This window comes from Scatophagus argus, chromosome 2 (assembly GCF_020382885.2).
Source record: "Scatophagus argus isolate fScaArg1 chromosome 2, fScaArg1.pri, whole genome shotgun sequence".
NCBI classification, from domain to species: Eukaryota; Metazoa; Chordata; class Actinopteri; family Scatophagidae; genus Scatophagus; species Scatophagus argus.
This window is the reverse complement of record NC_058494.1, coordinates 12,477,027-12,493,621: the sequence shown is the minus strand read 5'-3', so window position 1 is coordinate 12,493,621 and position 16,595 is coordinate 12,477,027. Positions and strand designations below refer to the sequence as shown.

At 38.9% G+C, this 16,595-nt stretch overlaps 1 protein-coding gene across 1 annotated transcript in view; it reads left to right on the top strand.

The window, feature by feature from the left end:
* Positions 1–15,042, top strand: part of LOC124070369 (EVI5-like protein) — a 30,094-nt gene extending 15,052 nt beyond the window's left edge. The window contains 9 exon segments of the mRNA XM_046410235.1: positions 405–437; positions 1,306–1,446; positions 5,098–5,214; positions 5,878–6,018; positions 6,122–6,298; positions 6,704–6,850; positions 7,358–7,453; positions 7,602–7,697; positions 10,402–15,042. Coding sequence (XP_046266191.1) covers positions 405–437; positions 1,306–1,446; positions 5,098–5,214; positions 5,878–6,018; positions 6,122–6,298; positions 6,704–6,850; positions 7,358–7,453; positions 7,602–7,697; positions 10,402–10,710 — 1,257 coding nt within the window. The 3' untranslated portion in view covers positions 10,711–15,042.
* Positions 15,043–16,595: the final 1,553 nt, after the last annotated feature.

Sequence of the window (16,595 nt, the reverse complement as noted above, 5' to 3'; positions counted from 1 at the left end):
ACGGATTTAAATCTGTGAGCTCATTTTCTGTTGCTGGTTTTCGCACCTAAGGGTTTTGTTCTTGTAGTGGATGTATGTGTGTTTTGGGTGGGTGTTGTGTGTTTGGTAATGTTTTTCCCCCTGCTCTGTCACTCTACCATTAAGAGATTCTACAGTTTTAAATCTTTTCCTCCTGTCTGAAATGCTTTGAGTGATCTCAACCGCTGCCTCTTTTTTCCTCACAATCATCTTTTACGTTTCTTTTAAATGATTTTCTCTTCAACCTGTGATCCCGTTTCTGTCTTTTCCTTAACTTTCCTCTTCGGTTTTTTTATTCGTGGTGTTTATCCTCTCTGTGTCCCCTGTCTTCCACTTTCTCCTCATCTCTTTCATCCTCTTGTTCCTACTCCTTCTCTGCGCTGTAGGAAAGTGCCGCTCTGGCAGACAGACTGATACAGGTAGAGTACTGTGAACCACTTTCCCACTGACTGCTCTGTTCTTTTCCCTCCTTCCCTCCTCTTTCTGCTCTCCTGCATTGCTTCCATTTCTCTTCTTAACAGTAACCAGCCAAAAGTGCATGCAAGTCTACAAGACGACCTGTAATCCCTGAATGCATGAGCTATTTATCCATGAAGGAAATATGAGATTGTACAATCCCTGCATGTGGCATGTAAAGGTTTATTATTATCACTTCTATTACTGTTAAAATGTTTATTACAAATACATTTAGTCTATTAAAGTAGGACTGAAATAACCTATATAGTTCTACTTTTTGGGAAGTGTGCTTTTTTAAATTTGCTTTCTTGCAGAGACTTATATAAGATGACTCTCATGTTTTCACACTAAATATGAGATGGTTAGCTCAGCTTAGCATAAAAATTGGAAACAAATAACTAGCCTGGCTGTCTCCAAAGGCAATATTGACAGTACTTGTATCAGTACAAGTGAATTGTGATGATGGTGGTAGGCAGATTTTGTTACCCTCTGACGGAGCCAGGATAACTTGCCCTGTTTTCAGTTCCAAGCTAAGCTAACCAGCTTCAGCTAATCAGCTGCAGGCTGTAGCTTCATATTTAACAGAAAAATAGTGGTATCAATCTGCTCAGCAGCTCTCAAAAAAAGAAAATAAGCACATTCCCTAAATGTCGAATTATTCCTTTAAGTGCTTTGCACCATGTCACAAAGTTTCCCTTGAGCATAATAATGTTGCATCCCCCAGATGCCCAGAATTAACACCTTCCCTACCCGGGTATGTAGTCTGTATTTGACAGTTTAAACAGCACAGTTGATCTCTGACCTCCATCCTACTCTGGCCTGCTGTTCTAGGGTCAGGTGACAAGGGCGCAGGAAGCAGAGGAGAACTACGTGATCAAGCGGGAGCTGGCGGTGGTGAGGCAGCAGTGTAACACTGCCAGCGAGAGTCTCGAGAAAGCTCAGGACACCATCAGAGAGCTGCAGCAACAGAAGGTAACGGCCAACCCACAGTCTGTGTCCAAACACTGTGATAGCAACAGCGTTTCCACCACAGAAAATGACAAGGCTAAATGTTTCCCTCACATATGTCGAACGAGGGATTTATGGCCTAAGACTTTCTCTCAAGGCAGTTAATCCATATTTGAAGAAGAATCATTGATTAGGTAGGTCAGTTAGTTCAAAATCTGGGCAAAATCTCAAATGTAGTTCTTGATTTTGCTCACATCAGTTTGGACCACTGATAGTGTGAAAGTGCTGGCAAACCCATTTTCTAGTCTTAACTGACACTTGTTGGAAAATTTACTTATTTGCTTTCTTGACGAGAGATTGATTGCTAACTGCAAAGCTGCAAAGCAGCCAGCTGGAGGTTTTCTAGAGTGCAGCATTAAGACTGAAAACAGAGGAACCTGCTGTCCTTGCTCTGTCCAAAGGTTAAAATCAGCATAGAAGCACTCCTAAAAATCACTTATTAAAACGTTTTATTTCCTTTGTTTAGTCTTTATAAAACCTGTTCAAATTTTTGCCTACAAGCGGTTCCAAGCTAGTTTTTCCTCCTGCTTCTGGTCTTCATGCTAAGCTAAGCTAACTGTCTTTTGGCTGTAATTTCTTAATTAACACATATACGATTGGTGTCGATCTTCTCAATGAATTCTTGGACAGAAAGCAAGTGTGTTTCCCAAAATGTTTAACTGTTGCTGCTGTTAGATTGTGAACACAATGTTGGCATTTGTCCAACAAAGGTTTTGAGTTTTCTCAAAGATGTCCAGTCATGTCACAGCATGTAGTCAATAATAAGACAGATTTATAGTAGCCCCTGTTTGACCTGAATGATCTAATTGCAACACTGATTGTCTCAAGACTTAAGTGGGAAGTTTATATAAGTTCAAGTGTTTGCAAAACAAGCCACCGAAAATAAGAACCGTTTTGCAACCCCACTAAACAAAAAGTGTTTTTCCTGAGAACATTCTCCACAAAGTCTGTAATGTCTTGTATGAACATATTAATCAGGTTCATCAGGTCTGACACACTGCAGCAGTTGAACTGCAGTAACTCATTTATTGCATTTTCTTTCTGAAATGGTCAATTTGATCAGTTCTTTCACAGCATAATTTACTTATTTCATTTGTCATCTAAAGAATCTCAATACTGACAGGATGATACAAATGTTCACTCAAACTGCAAAACCACACATTTTAAAATGTTCACATCAAGAAAATGTCAGAGAAGGCAACTGATTTGTAAGATGATTTTAGATGATTTTGGAAAATGACCCAACTAGCAACCTGTGACCTTATAAACTTCCTCTCTGTTTTTAGGTTGCATTATTTTTCCAACAATGTCAAGCCAAGTTTTTTTACTCAGGTTAGGCGAGCGCTCTGCTAAAACAAGTACAGATAATGTACTTTTTACTAGTGTGGGTATCATCCAAGTAAACTGTGTTAATATCCATACTCATGATGAAGGACAATCCTCACTGAGCAGCTGACTGAAGTTTATTCATTTAGGTTTGTCTTACTCTTGTGATCAAACATTGATCTGAAGCTCATTTCAGAGGCTGTTCTGTCAATAGTTTGTGCTAATTAATGATAAATACATAAACGTCTGATCGAACCATATCAATTTCAAGCTTAAATTAACATCTTGTGGTTGGTTCCGCCCACTCCGAGCATGGCTACAGATAAACATAACTCAGCTGGTTGAACAGATACAGACACACATAACGTTGTTAAATCTATTTTTGATATATTTTTTTCTGATTGTTATCAAATGTGTAACAAATTGAAATATTTTTATAAAATAATAATAAAACATATTATTCTGCTTTTATCGCATTTCATTTGGCCCAGTCTGTGCTTCGTCTGCATTAGTCAAACAACAACCAGTGGCTTATTCAATCGCACCCACATCGGGAACAACACACCCAGGGTGACAGCACAGCAGGGACATTTTGTTCAGCCGTGTGAAAATCAGTTTTGGGTAACTGTTTGCTGATCACATATAACCGTATTCAAACTAGAAGCCTCTGTGTTTATTAACTCTGTTGACAAGGTTTGGTTTTAATCTTTTCTTTCCTGCATTTTTATTTGTGTTTCTTTCATTAACAAAGAAATGACTCACACAGTCATGTTAGCTTATGAAAGAAATGAGTAATTTACTCATAAACTAAATCTGCAAAGCTCTGCACTCAGAGACCAAGACGGTGCAGTCTCATAGTGTTTGGATAGTTTGGTTTTGGCCCTGGACTCCACCACACCGAATTTAAATTTAGGAAACTATCAGAAAGTGCTTACTTTCACCTTTCACAAATGTATAATAATCTAATGTGGTTGTATTATGCATTGAGTACTTATTTTTGAAACTTCAAGTAGATTGTGTGTATAATGCTTATGTAACATGTTCAATGCAGGACTTTTACATGTAATGGAACACTTTTATACCATAGTGTTGCCACTTTTGCTTAAGTAAAGGGCTTGAATACTGCCTGGGTCACTGCAGTGAAACATTTTTATTATGACTGTCTTCTCTGCCTACGTGTGATTTGTGGTTCTGTTATTTATGATGGTGTTGAAGAACAAATTAGGACTACAAGACTTATTTAGACATACTCTAGCAGCTGTTTGTGATGAATTAGGAATGCAAATGAGTTTCTTTACGCTCGTTGTGTTTGTTCTGCAACCCTTTTGCTAACCTAAATAGCAACAAAGCCATCTGGTTTTTACCAAGTATTCACAGTTAAAATTAACACAGAAACGTCAGCAGATCACACTCATCTGTGGGAATGTGATGTGTGACAAAATTCACACATCGTACCCCTTTCGTTTCAGTGCTGCGTACATTCAAGCAGAATGAAGAACATAACTGATTCATTATTTAGGTTTTTAAAGATGGAACCTGCGCTCTCTTTTTAGTCTAGCTCAGATTTCTGGCACTCATCACTCACCAGAGCTCACACACCTCCAGACACTCACTCTCTGCTCTTTGATAACCAAGACCGAGAAACCCAGAATGACAAATCAAGACTCTTGTATGCACGCTATGTACTTGCCATATTTCAAGCTTTTGTATTTTGCATCATAGGAAAGTATTTTTCCATTCAGCCCTCTGTTTTTTTCTGCTGCTCTCACACACTTTAACTTTGTAGTTTCACTTTGATGTGGTGACAGAAAAATGTACAGTAGCTTTCTATTTTCTGACATCACTCTGAGTCAGTGGGACAAGACTTGTTACAAACTTCATTTTGTTGGTCAGCTATTTTAAAGTGCAGTTTCATATACTAATTTCGGGGAACATCAAACAAAATAGAAAAGTGAACAAACATTGTTTTGGCCGCCTACAGACTGAAAAGTCTTGCAGCATGTGAACTAGCAGCAGATGATCATGATCAAGGGTAAAAGTTGCATTCTGGTATTGATCCTCTTGATTTTCCAGCATCTGCACTAGATATGACATAAACAAAAATACTTAGATTTTAGTTTTGTCTGAGGCCCAAACAAGGTCAGTCAGCTTATTTGTTCAACTAATGTTTCCATTCTGTGGTAATAATCTGTGTACCAACATAAAGAAAGATTATTAACCAATGATCATGATCGATCATGATCTCTGTCCTGTTACATACCTGTGTGACACCACTGATGTTTGTTTCAGTACACGGAGCAATTTGTGAACAGTCTGCAGACGCAACTGGAGCAGTCCAGACTGCGCGAGGCTGAGCTGCTGGGGGCCCTTAAGGAAATGCAAGACAAGGTCCTTGATCTGGAGAAGGTGCTCTAAGTGACATTTTAGCATGCAAGAGAAAATAGAGTGTGAAAGATGAGCAGAGACGGCAGGCATGTTCAGGCGTGAATGTGTTAAACGTTATTTCACTGTAATCTAAGCTATAGAAGTGTAAAAGTTATTCCAAACCCTGAACGGGGGTATGTGAGCAAACTCTGAACGGGGTGTATGTGAGGTGTCAAGTTTTTGATTTGTATTTTGTTGAGGCACATGATGATTTTACTGTAAAGTAAAGCTGAAAGCTAGAAAAGCTAGAAAGCTAGCAAATATGACCCTGTCCTTGTTTGCTTTTGCAATCTATTAATGTTTCTTGGAACTCCTGCTTATCAGTAGCTTTAGCTTTAGCTTTTACCAGCTTTGTGGATATCAGCTGTCTGTCTGTCTGTTGGTTGGTCATTTAGTTGGTCCATCACTTTGGCCCAGACTGAAATATCCCTAATTATAAGATAGATTGCTATGACATTCATGACCCTTTCAGGATGAAATATAATAACTTTGTTGACTCCTTAACTTTTCATCAAGCAGGTATTATACCTGCTTAACATCAACATGTTAGCATTTAGCTCAAAGCATCACAGAGCAGAGTTGCTAGCATGGCTGCAGATTAGTCAGTCTTTTTAAACTGTAAACATGACATGTTTGTCCATCCAGAGGAGCAGCTGTCTACCTGATGAGAACAACATGGCAGTTCTGCAGGAGGAGGTGAAGCAGATGAAGCTGAGGGAGCTGGAGATGCTGCGCTCATTCACAGAGATGCAGGACACTATCACTGAGCTCAACCAGCGCTGGCAGGTAACACACACAAACCTCTACTGTTTTTCCTTAAGCTGCGTGTGAGTCTATGTTCATGTGGCCCATATGTGCAGTTACACGTGTTTGCTCATTGCTTTTGCAGCACCACATGTCGCGTGCAGGCAGCACAGGCGGCGGGGGCGGCCACTGGAAGGAATCACCGAAGAAGAACGCCATGAACGAGCTGCAGGACAAACTGATGACGGTCAGACTGAGGGAGGCCCAGGCTCAGGCTGAGCTCCGGGAGGTCAAACTCAAAGCCCTGCAGCTGGAGAGCCAGGTTAGACACTCTGTGCACACTGTCAGGCATAGGAGGTATACTGACATGACATGTAAGTACTTTTCTTTCAGAACATGCTCAGATCTATTATGCAAAGGTCTGTAGTTTTATTTCAAGCATTTTATAGAAACAGTGATCATAATAAGGTAGAGTCTTTTGACATCCAATCATTCTAATGATGTTGAGCATTCAGTGGACCCAGCTTGTATCACTGTAAATTGAATATTTTCTGGTCTCAGACCAGATTTGGAGCCATTTTAAAGATATTACCTCAGGCTAGTTGTGTTTTTTTTACATTTCATATACAAAACAATTAACTAATTACTCACCCATCAAATTAATAATAATGAAAATAATTTGTCGGTGCCTTAGCCACTCATTCACATTTTACTTTCTTCACTCTAGAACCAGATTAACAGCAAGCTGATTGGTCGCAATGAACAAGAACGTTCCGCCTTGCAGGACCGACTCCAGATGCTGGCCAATCAGAACAAAGCTCTCCAAGCCCAACTCAACGAGATGAAAAGGAAGCAGGCCGAGTCTGACTGCAAGGTCTGAATGGAGAGAAGAGAACAAAAGAAAATGAGTTTGCAAGGGGGAGGGATGTAGCAGGGAGAAAAATCTGACTGAAGAGCAAAGCAAATTTTCAGGTCCATCTTAGTGAACCTTAAAAAATATGCGCAATAAGACAATGATAACTGAATGGAAAAGTAACGAGAAGGGAGGACAAAAAACAGCGATGAAGAGCCTAAAAGGAGAAGGATGGAAAGATGAAGGGAGGCCCTGATGAATTTTGTCAGACAGAAATAGAAAATGTTTAAGGAAAAATGGGCACGAAATGTGCGGAGTCTGACAATAAATTCAGGGATTCTTGTACAGAACAGAAGGACAGATGCAATAAGAGAGGACAGAGCATGAAGTAAATGGAGCGACTGAGACATTTTAGGAGGCATCATCAGTATCCATCACTGAAATCCTGTCTGTCATTGTCAGCGTTCCAGCTGTTAAGCAGGAAATGTCTTCTTTCTTTCAACCTCCTCCCCCTCTCCCCTCATGTAGAGTAAAGAAGAGGTGATGGCAGTGCGACTGAGGGAAGCAGACAGTATGGCTGCCGTGGCTGAACTCAGGCAGAAGATCGCTGAACTTGAGATACAGGTGTGTGTGTGTGTGTGTGTGTCTGTGTCTGTGTCTGTACGTACGGAAAATGTTTTAATGTACATATTGACATCTGTAAATGATTAATTGACTTTTACCAATAATGGAATGATGAAGACACAGTGACCTTAACCCTTTGCATTTTCAGAAGGAGGAAGGACTGATCCAGGGCCAGCTGAACCACTCAGACTCCAGGCAGTACATCAACCAGCTCCGGGACCAGATTGCTGAGCTCAAGAACGAGGTTGGACACACACACACACACCCCTGCATCATTCACTGGATTTCATTATAAATGTGGCACTGTGTGCCACAAATAGCAAAAGACAGCAGTCAGCAGTGTGTTTTCCATCTGATCTTTCACTGTTCCTCCGAGAGGAAGGAAATTTTAACTGATTAATGGCTATATGCCAAAAACACCAAATATCCCCCGATTCCAGCTTCTCACCTGTGAATATTTGTTGCTCTTCTTTGATTTTTGTAATTTATTTATTTATTTTTATGTAATACTGTTGGTTGGACAAAACATGCCGTTCAAAGACATCACATTTGGTTCTGGGAAGGTGATGGGCATTTTTCAAAAATATTTTTAGTACAGATGATTTCATTGAGAACATAATGAATCCATCGTTTACTTTTGAAGAATGATGAATGCAATTTCTGGCACAAAATGAACATTTGTGGCCTTATAAACAGACTGAGTTGCCATTCTGTTTCACTTCACTCCAAACTGACACTGTGTTAATGTTAGTTGTTTTCTTTCTTTTTTCTTTTGCCTTAAACAATCAGTAACAAGTAACATATTCTCAAACTAATGTAATTTTCAGTCAAAGTTTTAACATTGATCTAATAAAAATGTGGACGTAAGAAATGTCATGTCTGGAATTAGACATGCAAGAACCACTGCAGTTACATGAATCTCAGCCACACTTAAAGAGTCGTTAATGGGCACCAGACTGATTTCAATCCCATCTTCTCTTTGAAATTATTCAGCTTGTCGAGATTCAGAGGTCTGGGACCAGCCGTTTGTGCCATAAAGCATCTGCAGATTCTCGGCACTGACAAATGATTTAAAATGTAGTGCAAATGGTTGAGCAGTTATTGACATTTTATAATCTGTACACAGATGATGTATTATGATTACAGTAGCATAGCTGACAAACACACAGTAACGTGTTTGCTATGTGATTTTACAGACTGATGCGTTTTTTTGTTTCGAAAGGCGTGCAGATGTATGAGACACACAGGGGACATGTACTGTGGATACATGAAGGCAGAGATCCTGCAGCTCTTTTAACCACCACCAAAGAATCTGCATGCAGCCTCATAACAGACACCACTTCCACTCAAACTCACTTATGTCACTCTACTTCTTGTAATAAGAGACCACTAGTCTTTCCCAAACACTGTATTCTCATCATCTGGTTCACACTGAACTTTAATTCTGAAAAAGTGTGTGTGAGAGTCTGAAGGTTTTTTTTTTTTTTTCTTTCATCTAACCCACAGCTGTGCAGCCTCTACACAGTTCACTCACTTTATCGCTGTCAAGCTGAAACATTCATTGTAACGCCAGTTTTGCTGATTTCCATATTTGAATTTTACTTGGAGGCGACTTGTGGGTTGAGAAAATTCAGTGACCTCTCAGGTTTATGAAGAACTTTCCAATCCTGTTTTAGAGACACAAAGTTCCCACCCAACATGCACTCTGAGTTTGTTCATTCAGAGAGTGGCTGTGCGTGACTAGGAGGAAAGTGTTTAAACTTTAAAGTGAGGGGGTGTGATGAGACTGCCCTGCCCTTTACCGCTCCTCTCTGTTCTGTTCTTCTCCCCACCTTTTTTGATCAAAGCAGTGGTTTTCATAAATGAGACCGAAACTTGCGTGAGTAGAAATGAGGAAGCAGTGAACAATTTAGAAAAATCTCAGTATGATTGATTCATATTAAAAGTGCTGATACATTATCACAGGCTGTGCATAATTCAGCTGTGATGATCTTACATGCACAAGTATTCTAAGTATTCTACACAAGTATTTAAGCATGTTGACAGTTTCATTTTGATATTAAGGAACCTGTTTACAAAAAACAAAATGGCAGAAAAGGACCCAAAAAAGTCTGATAGAGTGCTGTAGCTTGAAGAGCAGTGAGACACAGTCAAAACATTTCCATTGGTTAACCACTGTTTTCCCCTCCCCCCCTGCCATACAGCTAGCCTGAGCGTATGATCGGGGGAAACAAAAACCTCTGAGATTTGTCATGAGTCACTGTGGTACTTGCAAGGTTAACACGACATAAGTATGCATATGTAGATAAACTGTGTTCATAGTTCTACTCTCAGTCAAGAGCAAAAACCATAATCTGAGAGCTGGACAACAGCGTTGGAACAGCAACGCACACAAACACGTTTTATTTTTTGATATGTAACATCTTTTTTTTTCCCCTTTTGTTTTTGTTTTTATGTATCTCGTTGTTTTACTTGACTCTATTGTCAGACAGGCACTTTGGTGCTCAGATTTAGGTGTAAAGACACCCATGTCCTATTTGCACACCCTCAGAATGTTAAGCAGGATACAGATCAGTGGGTTTCACAGGTATTTTTGTTTTTTGTTTTTTTTTTTCACGCCTGGCAATGCGTAAAAAAAAAATTCCCACCATGTGACATGTCATGCTCTCTAAGGCTCATCTTGCAAATTTAACCCAATTTTTGGTAGTATAGTAGTAATACTGGTAGTATTGAAGTATATACTATTATTCACAAAATCTCAAGACCATTTCACTCATGATGTTTTGAAACTTGGTTGAGAACTTTTGTTCAGTTTCATTTCATCGTCTGGGAAGAGGGAGTATGATTTTATGAAGATAGCAAACACACACACACACATACACATAATAGGAGCAGCCTGTAAAATTTGGGTCCTCCTGTTTTCAGTAGAATGAATTCTCTGTATTTAGATTAGGCAGTTGCGAGGACAGAAGGCAGTCCCCAGGGTCAGCACTGGAGGAAGCACCAACTACCAGGATCTCTGCCTGACCAGCCCCGCCTCCGCCGAGGGGGACTACCTAAGCTCAGATGAGGATCTCCTCCCCAGCCCACTGCCTGCCAGTGCCCTTTACTCCACCCTGTCCGGCCCATGTCATCCATCTGCACGCCTCGACAGCGAAGGCAGCACGGACAGCGAGGCAGAGGAGCGGGTGCAGACACATCCGGACCCGCAGCAGCTGTATGGCAGCATAGTGTGCGCTGAGGCACTGGATAACTGAGACCAGGAGGAGGTGTGAAAGTTTCATTATTTTGATTATTTTGACCTAAAAAAGACGCTGGACCTCTACTGGGCAGGACTGCTACTGTAAACTGGAACTGTATTAACGAATCCAGTCCTCCTCCTCAACTTTTCCAGTGTTTACCTTTAACTTGATGCAGACATAGTGGCATTGATTGGACCTCTACTGATCATCACTCGTCGTCTCCGCTCCTGTTACTGTCTCCACCACCCTGTTCCCCACACAGTCAGATCCTGTGTTCCCAGTGTTCATGTAAAGCCTCTCTCCTTGTTCCCATGTGTAACTGCACCGGAAACAACATATCCATTCAAACACAAACATATGACACACAAACAATGGACTAAACTGGACCAGCGAAAGTGTTGATGCTGCTCGAGATTGACCGCTGGACATGAATCTGTGACTGTGGAGTGAAAAATGGGTAGACAGAGAGGGAATAACTCTTCCGTCTCCCTATATAAACTGAGTGATAGACACTCGACACACTGTATGCTCTGCCTGCCCTAATGTAACTCTCCTTCCTGATTGTGTCAGAGTTAAATTCATCTGTATTCTCTCTTTTTCCCTTTTATGCATCTCATTAGGAAGTCACACACAAGAACCTTTTGTCAGCCTTCTCTTTACCTCTCAATTAAACCAAGTGTTAAAAAGAACTTTCCAAAGGAGTAGAGGTGCAGTGTAGGAACATGTACACATCAGACTGTAGGAATATCACAAGATGGTGTTCACAAATGAATCATGAACACTTTCACATACTAAATGTGTGTGTTTTCTGTGTCTGTGGCTTGCAGAAGAAGGTAAGTAAATACAGCAGTTCATGTCAAAAAATTCATCATAACCCACAAAAAGGAAGAAAGAAACTAAATGTTGCCAAATGTTTTGTTTTGTTTTTTTAAATTATTCATATCTTGTAATTTATTTTGATATTTTATTTTATTTTTATATATCTATATGATACTGTAGGAGTGTAGAGATAGAGACAGGGGCCAAACTTTCTACACCGTCCTTTGTGCCAACTAGTCGTCTGTTACAGTTTTTCAGAAACGGAAAATGTGCTGCTATGATTTTGGATTTACTTTTGTTTGTTTGTTTGTTTTTTTTTTCTGTGAGCTGAAGATATAACTTCCCGTTTACTCTGTGCAGACTGATTGAATTTGAAATGTGAGCAATTTAACTCGATTCCTTCCTGGAGCTTCTCAGCATTCAGTGTGATGCTTGTTATGATGCTGAACAGTTCGGTCTACTTCAAAACCAAGCATTATCATTGTGTATGTGTGAGTTAAAGGAATCGTTTGACATTTTAAAGGGGATACATTTGTCCACCTTCCTGCTGAGAGTTAGATGAGAAGATCGACACCACTCGTCTGTCTATTATTATTATTCCGCCAGGAGATAGTTAGCTTAGCCAGTGGGGAACTAACTTTTGCTGAACAGTGGGCACAAGTGGCAAAATATAAAATGATGTTAACACAAGGAGAAAGAAGTTATAAAGTCTGTGAATTGACTCCGTAACATTAATTACAAATACAGAGCAATGTCTGGCTAAGTTTTGCTCATGCTAGCTAAAATTATAAAGTCAGATACATAATTAAAGATACATAATTGTGAGATGCATTAAATAAATCAGATATAATCCTATTCTTATATATAACTACACGTGGTGGATTTTGTTGCATTAGGACAGAACTTAGGCTAGTTCTTCACCCTTGTTTTCAGTCTTTATGTTATGCTAAGCTAACCATCTCCTGGCTGTACAGACAAACATAAAAGTGGTACCAGTCATCTCAATTAGGCGAATAAACCCATTTCCCTATTTCTTTAGTTATCATTGTCCCATACATGCAAAAAAAATAAAAAAACAAAAAATCCAGGTAACAGTGCTGATCTGGAGTCACCAGTTCATGTGCTCGTATCACTTTCTTTTAGCTACAACTGCACATGTGGGCCAATGAAAGGGGAGGGAGTAGTTCATATTGTAAAGATGCAGTCATAACTGGGGAGTGTATGGATGGAAAATATTTTACATATCAAACATAAGTATATTCTGTGTACAAAATAGGGTGTAAAATGTATGGAGAATATACAGTGCAAGAGGAACATAAGTATATAGATAAGATTTAAAGCTGTATCACTGTCAGTCCAGATGGTGTGAGGTCTGAGTGTGTACAGTCAGACCTCATTTATCAAACAGGGTGTCATATGTAGAGCAGTGATCTGCTTTTTGCACTACAAAGAAATAGAAACTCTCTGCCCTTGACATAAGCACTGAGCGGTTGTGTGGATTCATGGTGGGATCATTTCTGATTAAATTGAGCTCTCCAGAGGGACCTTGACATTATCTGAGTATTTCGCTTCAATATTATTCATCCAACTTTGTTAATCCTTGGACTGATGTTGAAGAATTTGTCTCTAAAGGCCCACTTTCTGCTTCAGTGAATGAAAGGTAGAGGAGATAAGTGATGTCATCCTCGGAGAAATAAGGAAACAGGACCTTCCAGCAATGGCCATCCAAGAGCTAAAGAGGATGTTGGTTTGCCCACCTTACTGTTGCAAGTAACAGCTTTTTAGTGGTGATTGGTGGGTGTCACAACTGAAATCTCGACAATGAAATCAGTGTTTGGATATCGTCAGACCAAGTGAGTGTATACCAAATGGTTTCAGTTGAGTTCCTTTTCGTTCTTTGGGTGTACAGAATGTGTCATCGGTTCTGTTGAGCATGAGATTTAGGCCTTTAGATTAATTTACTTAGAGTTATAACTAGCTGAATTTCTCACTTCAAGTTATAATCCTCAAGATTTTCTTTCTAACAAATGTATTTGTTAATATTTCTGGCTGGAAAAAGCTATTCATTGCACTTGCTTTCTATAATTACCTCTCTATGTAACAGTTGTCAATGTTACTGGTGGTGTCATTGTGGGGTTCAAAGGATTTACAGGAAAAGATGCATGCATGTACTATACATGGCGCATGTATACTTTTCATGTAATGCACAATGAAAAGTTGGATCATGAGTTATTAAATGGACACATACATTGTCAGGACTTTTTGAGGAAACAGACAAATAACTTTTGGCTACAACCTGATATTCACAGTCTCCTTGTGCTGTGATTGGTCAGCTGTGTAGAAATGAGAAAATGTGATGCATTCAAAATTCATTCTCGGTACCATTTCTGATTTAAACAATGTTATCTCACTTAGTCTTAAATCCTCTCAGCCCATGATTTGTTTGGTTGTGCTGGATAAACATACAGACTTTTTCTGTTGCGTTTCTGACAGCGTAACCACCCCAAGCATGTTTCAGACTGACCTCTGTGAGCTGTATTGTTAAAACACATTCGTCATTACCACCACTAAACACAGGTGATGCCAGATCCACCACAACTGAAATCTTAAGGATTATAACTATTAATATTCCAGTTTGGATTTGAATCAGTAATCAAAATGTATAGACTTCTTATGAGCTTTCATTCAGGGCTTTCCAAAATTAACCCTAATCTTGACCCAGATCAGTGCTCAGTGTCCTTCAGCACATTTTAACACATCTGTACACTGACATTCAGTGATGGTGCTCTGTTCTCACCACTGTCTAAATACAACTATCTACTGTGATGAAACATTTTGATATGTTTGTAAATTACTTTTGGATATGGTACTAGCTCTCATCTTTAATATTATTTTTACAGTTACCATCAGTACTATGGTTTCTCCTGATAACTGCATTACAAGATGATCATGATTAAACATCATATTGTGCCATAAAAATGAGTAGGTTTACACACTATGCTAAATGACTTCATATATGTTCAACAAGGGTCACGCGTCATTGAACAGCCACGTAATATAAAGTGAATTTTGTGTGGGTTCAAATGAAATCACACTGTGTTGCTCCAGGTTTATCATCTTGAAACTGGAACATCCACGTGTTCCCCGATTTAATGCAGGAAATAAGGTAATACAGTGTGTCACATGTGAGTGTTTCCTCACAGACAGTAAGAAAAAACAGACATCCTGGTTAGTCTGGTTTCTCGGCTTTCTCGGATTTCTGTGCTGTATGTGATGGCTGTTTGATATTCACAGTATCATACCCAAGAACCTTGTCCATCCTCTCTCTTTCTGTCTTGCAATTCAACTGATGTTGTTACTGAAATATATTAAATAGCAGTAAAGATTATATAAATTCCAGTATGATGGGGAACAAATACATTTCAGTGTTCTGTATCTTATGAATGATACAAAATAAACTTTGACATAGCACCTTTGCAAAGGCCTGATTGTGTTTTTATTGTTTTTCACTTGAAGTTCTCACGCAGTTTATGAAGTTTTCATTTCTTTCCCTCAGGTCAATGTCAAACAGTTTTTACTGCTTATTTGTAATAACTTAATAGAAAGGTAATAACATAACAATAAAGCTAACATTAGCTTGCTAATATGGCTTTTTTTATCAGATTAAAGTTAACACACCAACTTCATCGAATAGCTTTTTAAAGGTGTAAAATTATGTAAAGAAAAAAAAGAAAGAACAAAAATAACACAATGAAAGATTATTCTAATAAGATCACAGCCACTCATGTGATTATCCCACTAAATGACTTGCTAAGTGGCCTAGTTAGATTAGCATAATGGAATATTTCCCAGTCAGACTAAACCACATGAAACTAACTGTGAAACATATTTTTCAGTGTAGACTTGTAAAATTATACCTACATTTGTCATTTTTGGCAGTGAAGTGACAACTTGATGAAGGTAAGGTGGCTTCCTGTTCATGGGTCATTGCTAGTAAATAAGAAGTTTCAAGCTAGTAGTTCCAGAGGAAAATCTCTACACACAAACTTACATGGTCCAGTTAAAGTTCGACAACAAAAATAAACATCTTCCTCTTCCAAGCAGTGACACATTTGAAAATATGTGCTTAACACTTGTTAGACTTGTGTGACACGGCAGCAGTTTTTACAGGCATTCACCATTACTTCTTGTCAGAGCTGCCCATAAGGGTTTTACAAGCTGAAGAATATCTCCCCTAGTCAAGTTGTTTATCAAGGCTTTGTTGTATTTACTGGAACTTGATTTATAGCTTGTGAGTTTGCAACAGGCATTAAAATATAAATAAGTGGTCATTGTTCTTTTTTTTTTTTTTTCCTTTGGTGCTTCATAAGCAGGGTATTGCCTTTTGAGGTGGCCATATTCACAAATTTATAGACAACGGGTAGGCCAGAACCTGTCCAGGCATCATTCATATGTTAATCTTAAATTACTGGGAAATGTCATGTCTTCTTTCAAAGCCTGTCTGTCACAGAAAAAAACACATTAAAATTGAGATTTCTTTGATATTATATAATAAAACTAGAAGATAATGCTGTGATGTCTTCTTCAAAAAATGTCTAATTGCTAACAAATGCCACAAAAACCTAAAATAACAAAATCTCTCTAGCCAATCTGTTTCTACTTGAGACTAAATAATCAGGGTCATAAAAAATTTGATTTGTTTTAAAGGCACAGTAGTTTCATAAAACAGCTAGTCACTGTGGTTTTAAGCAAACATTAGGTAAATGTACACGTGCATGTGTTGATGGTTACTTTCAGTGGAAGATTAATACACATTTAGTGACCCGTTGAATATTTTTGGCAACAGGATGATGTATTTCAGATACTGGAAATAAGTCCTATGCTCATCAAAGAACACATCACCAGTGCAATGTTGTGTCTTGCTGATGTGTTTGCAAAGGTATAACATGCGGTATGTTCCTTAAAAAAGTCTTAATTTCCTCTTATTTTTGCTGTGCTTGGGACATTTCTTGGCCTCAGAAATTCTAAAGTAGTTGTTCAAGTACTGAAGTTGTGTGTTGGTGACTATTTGATGAGGGAAT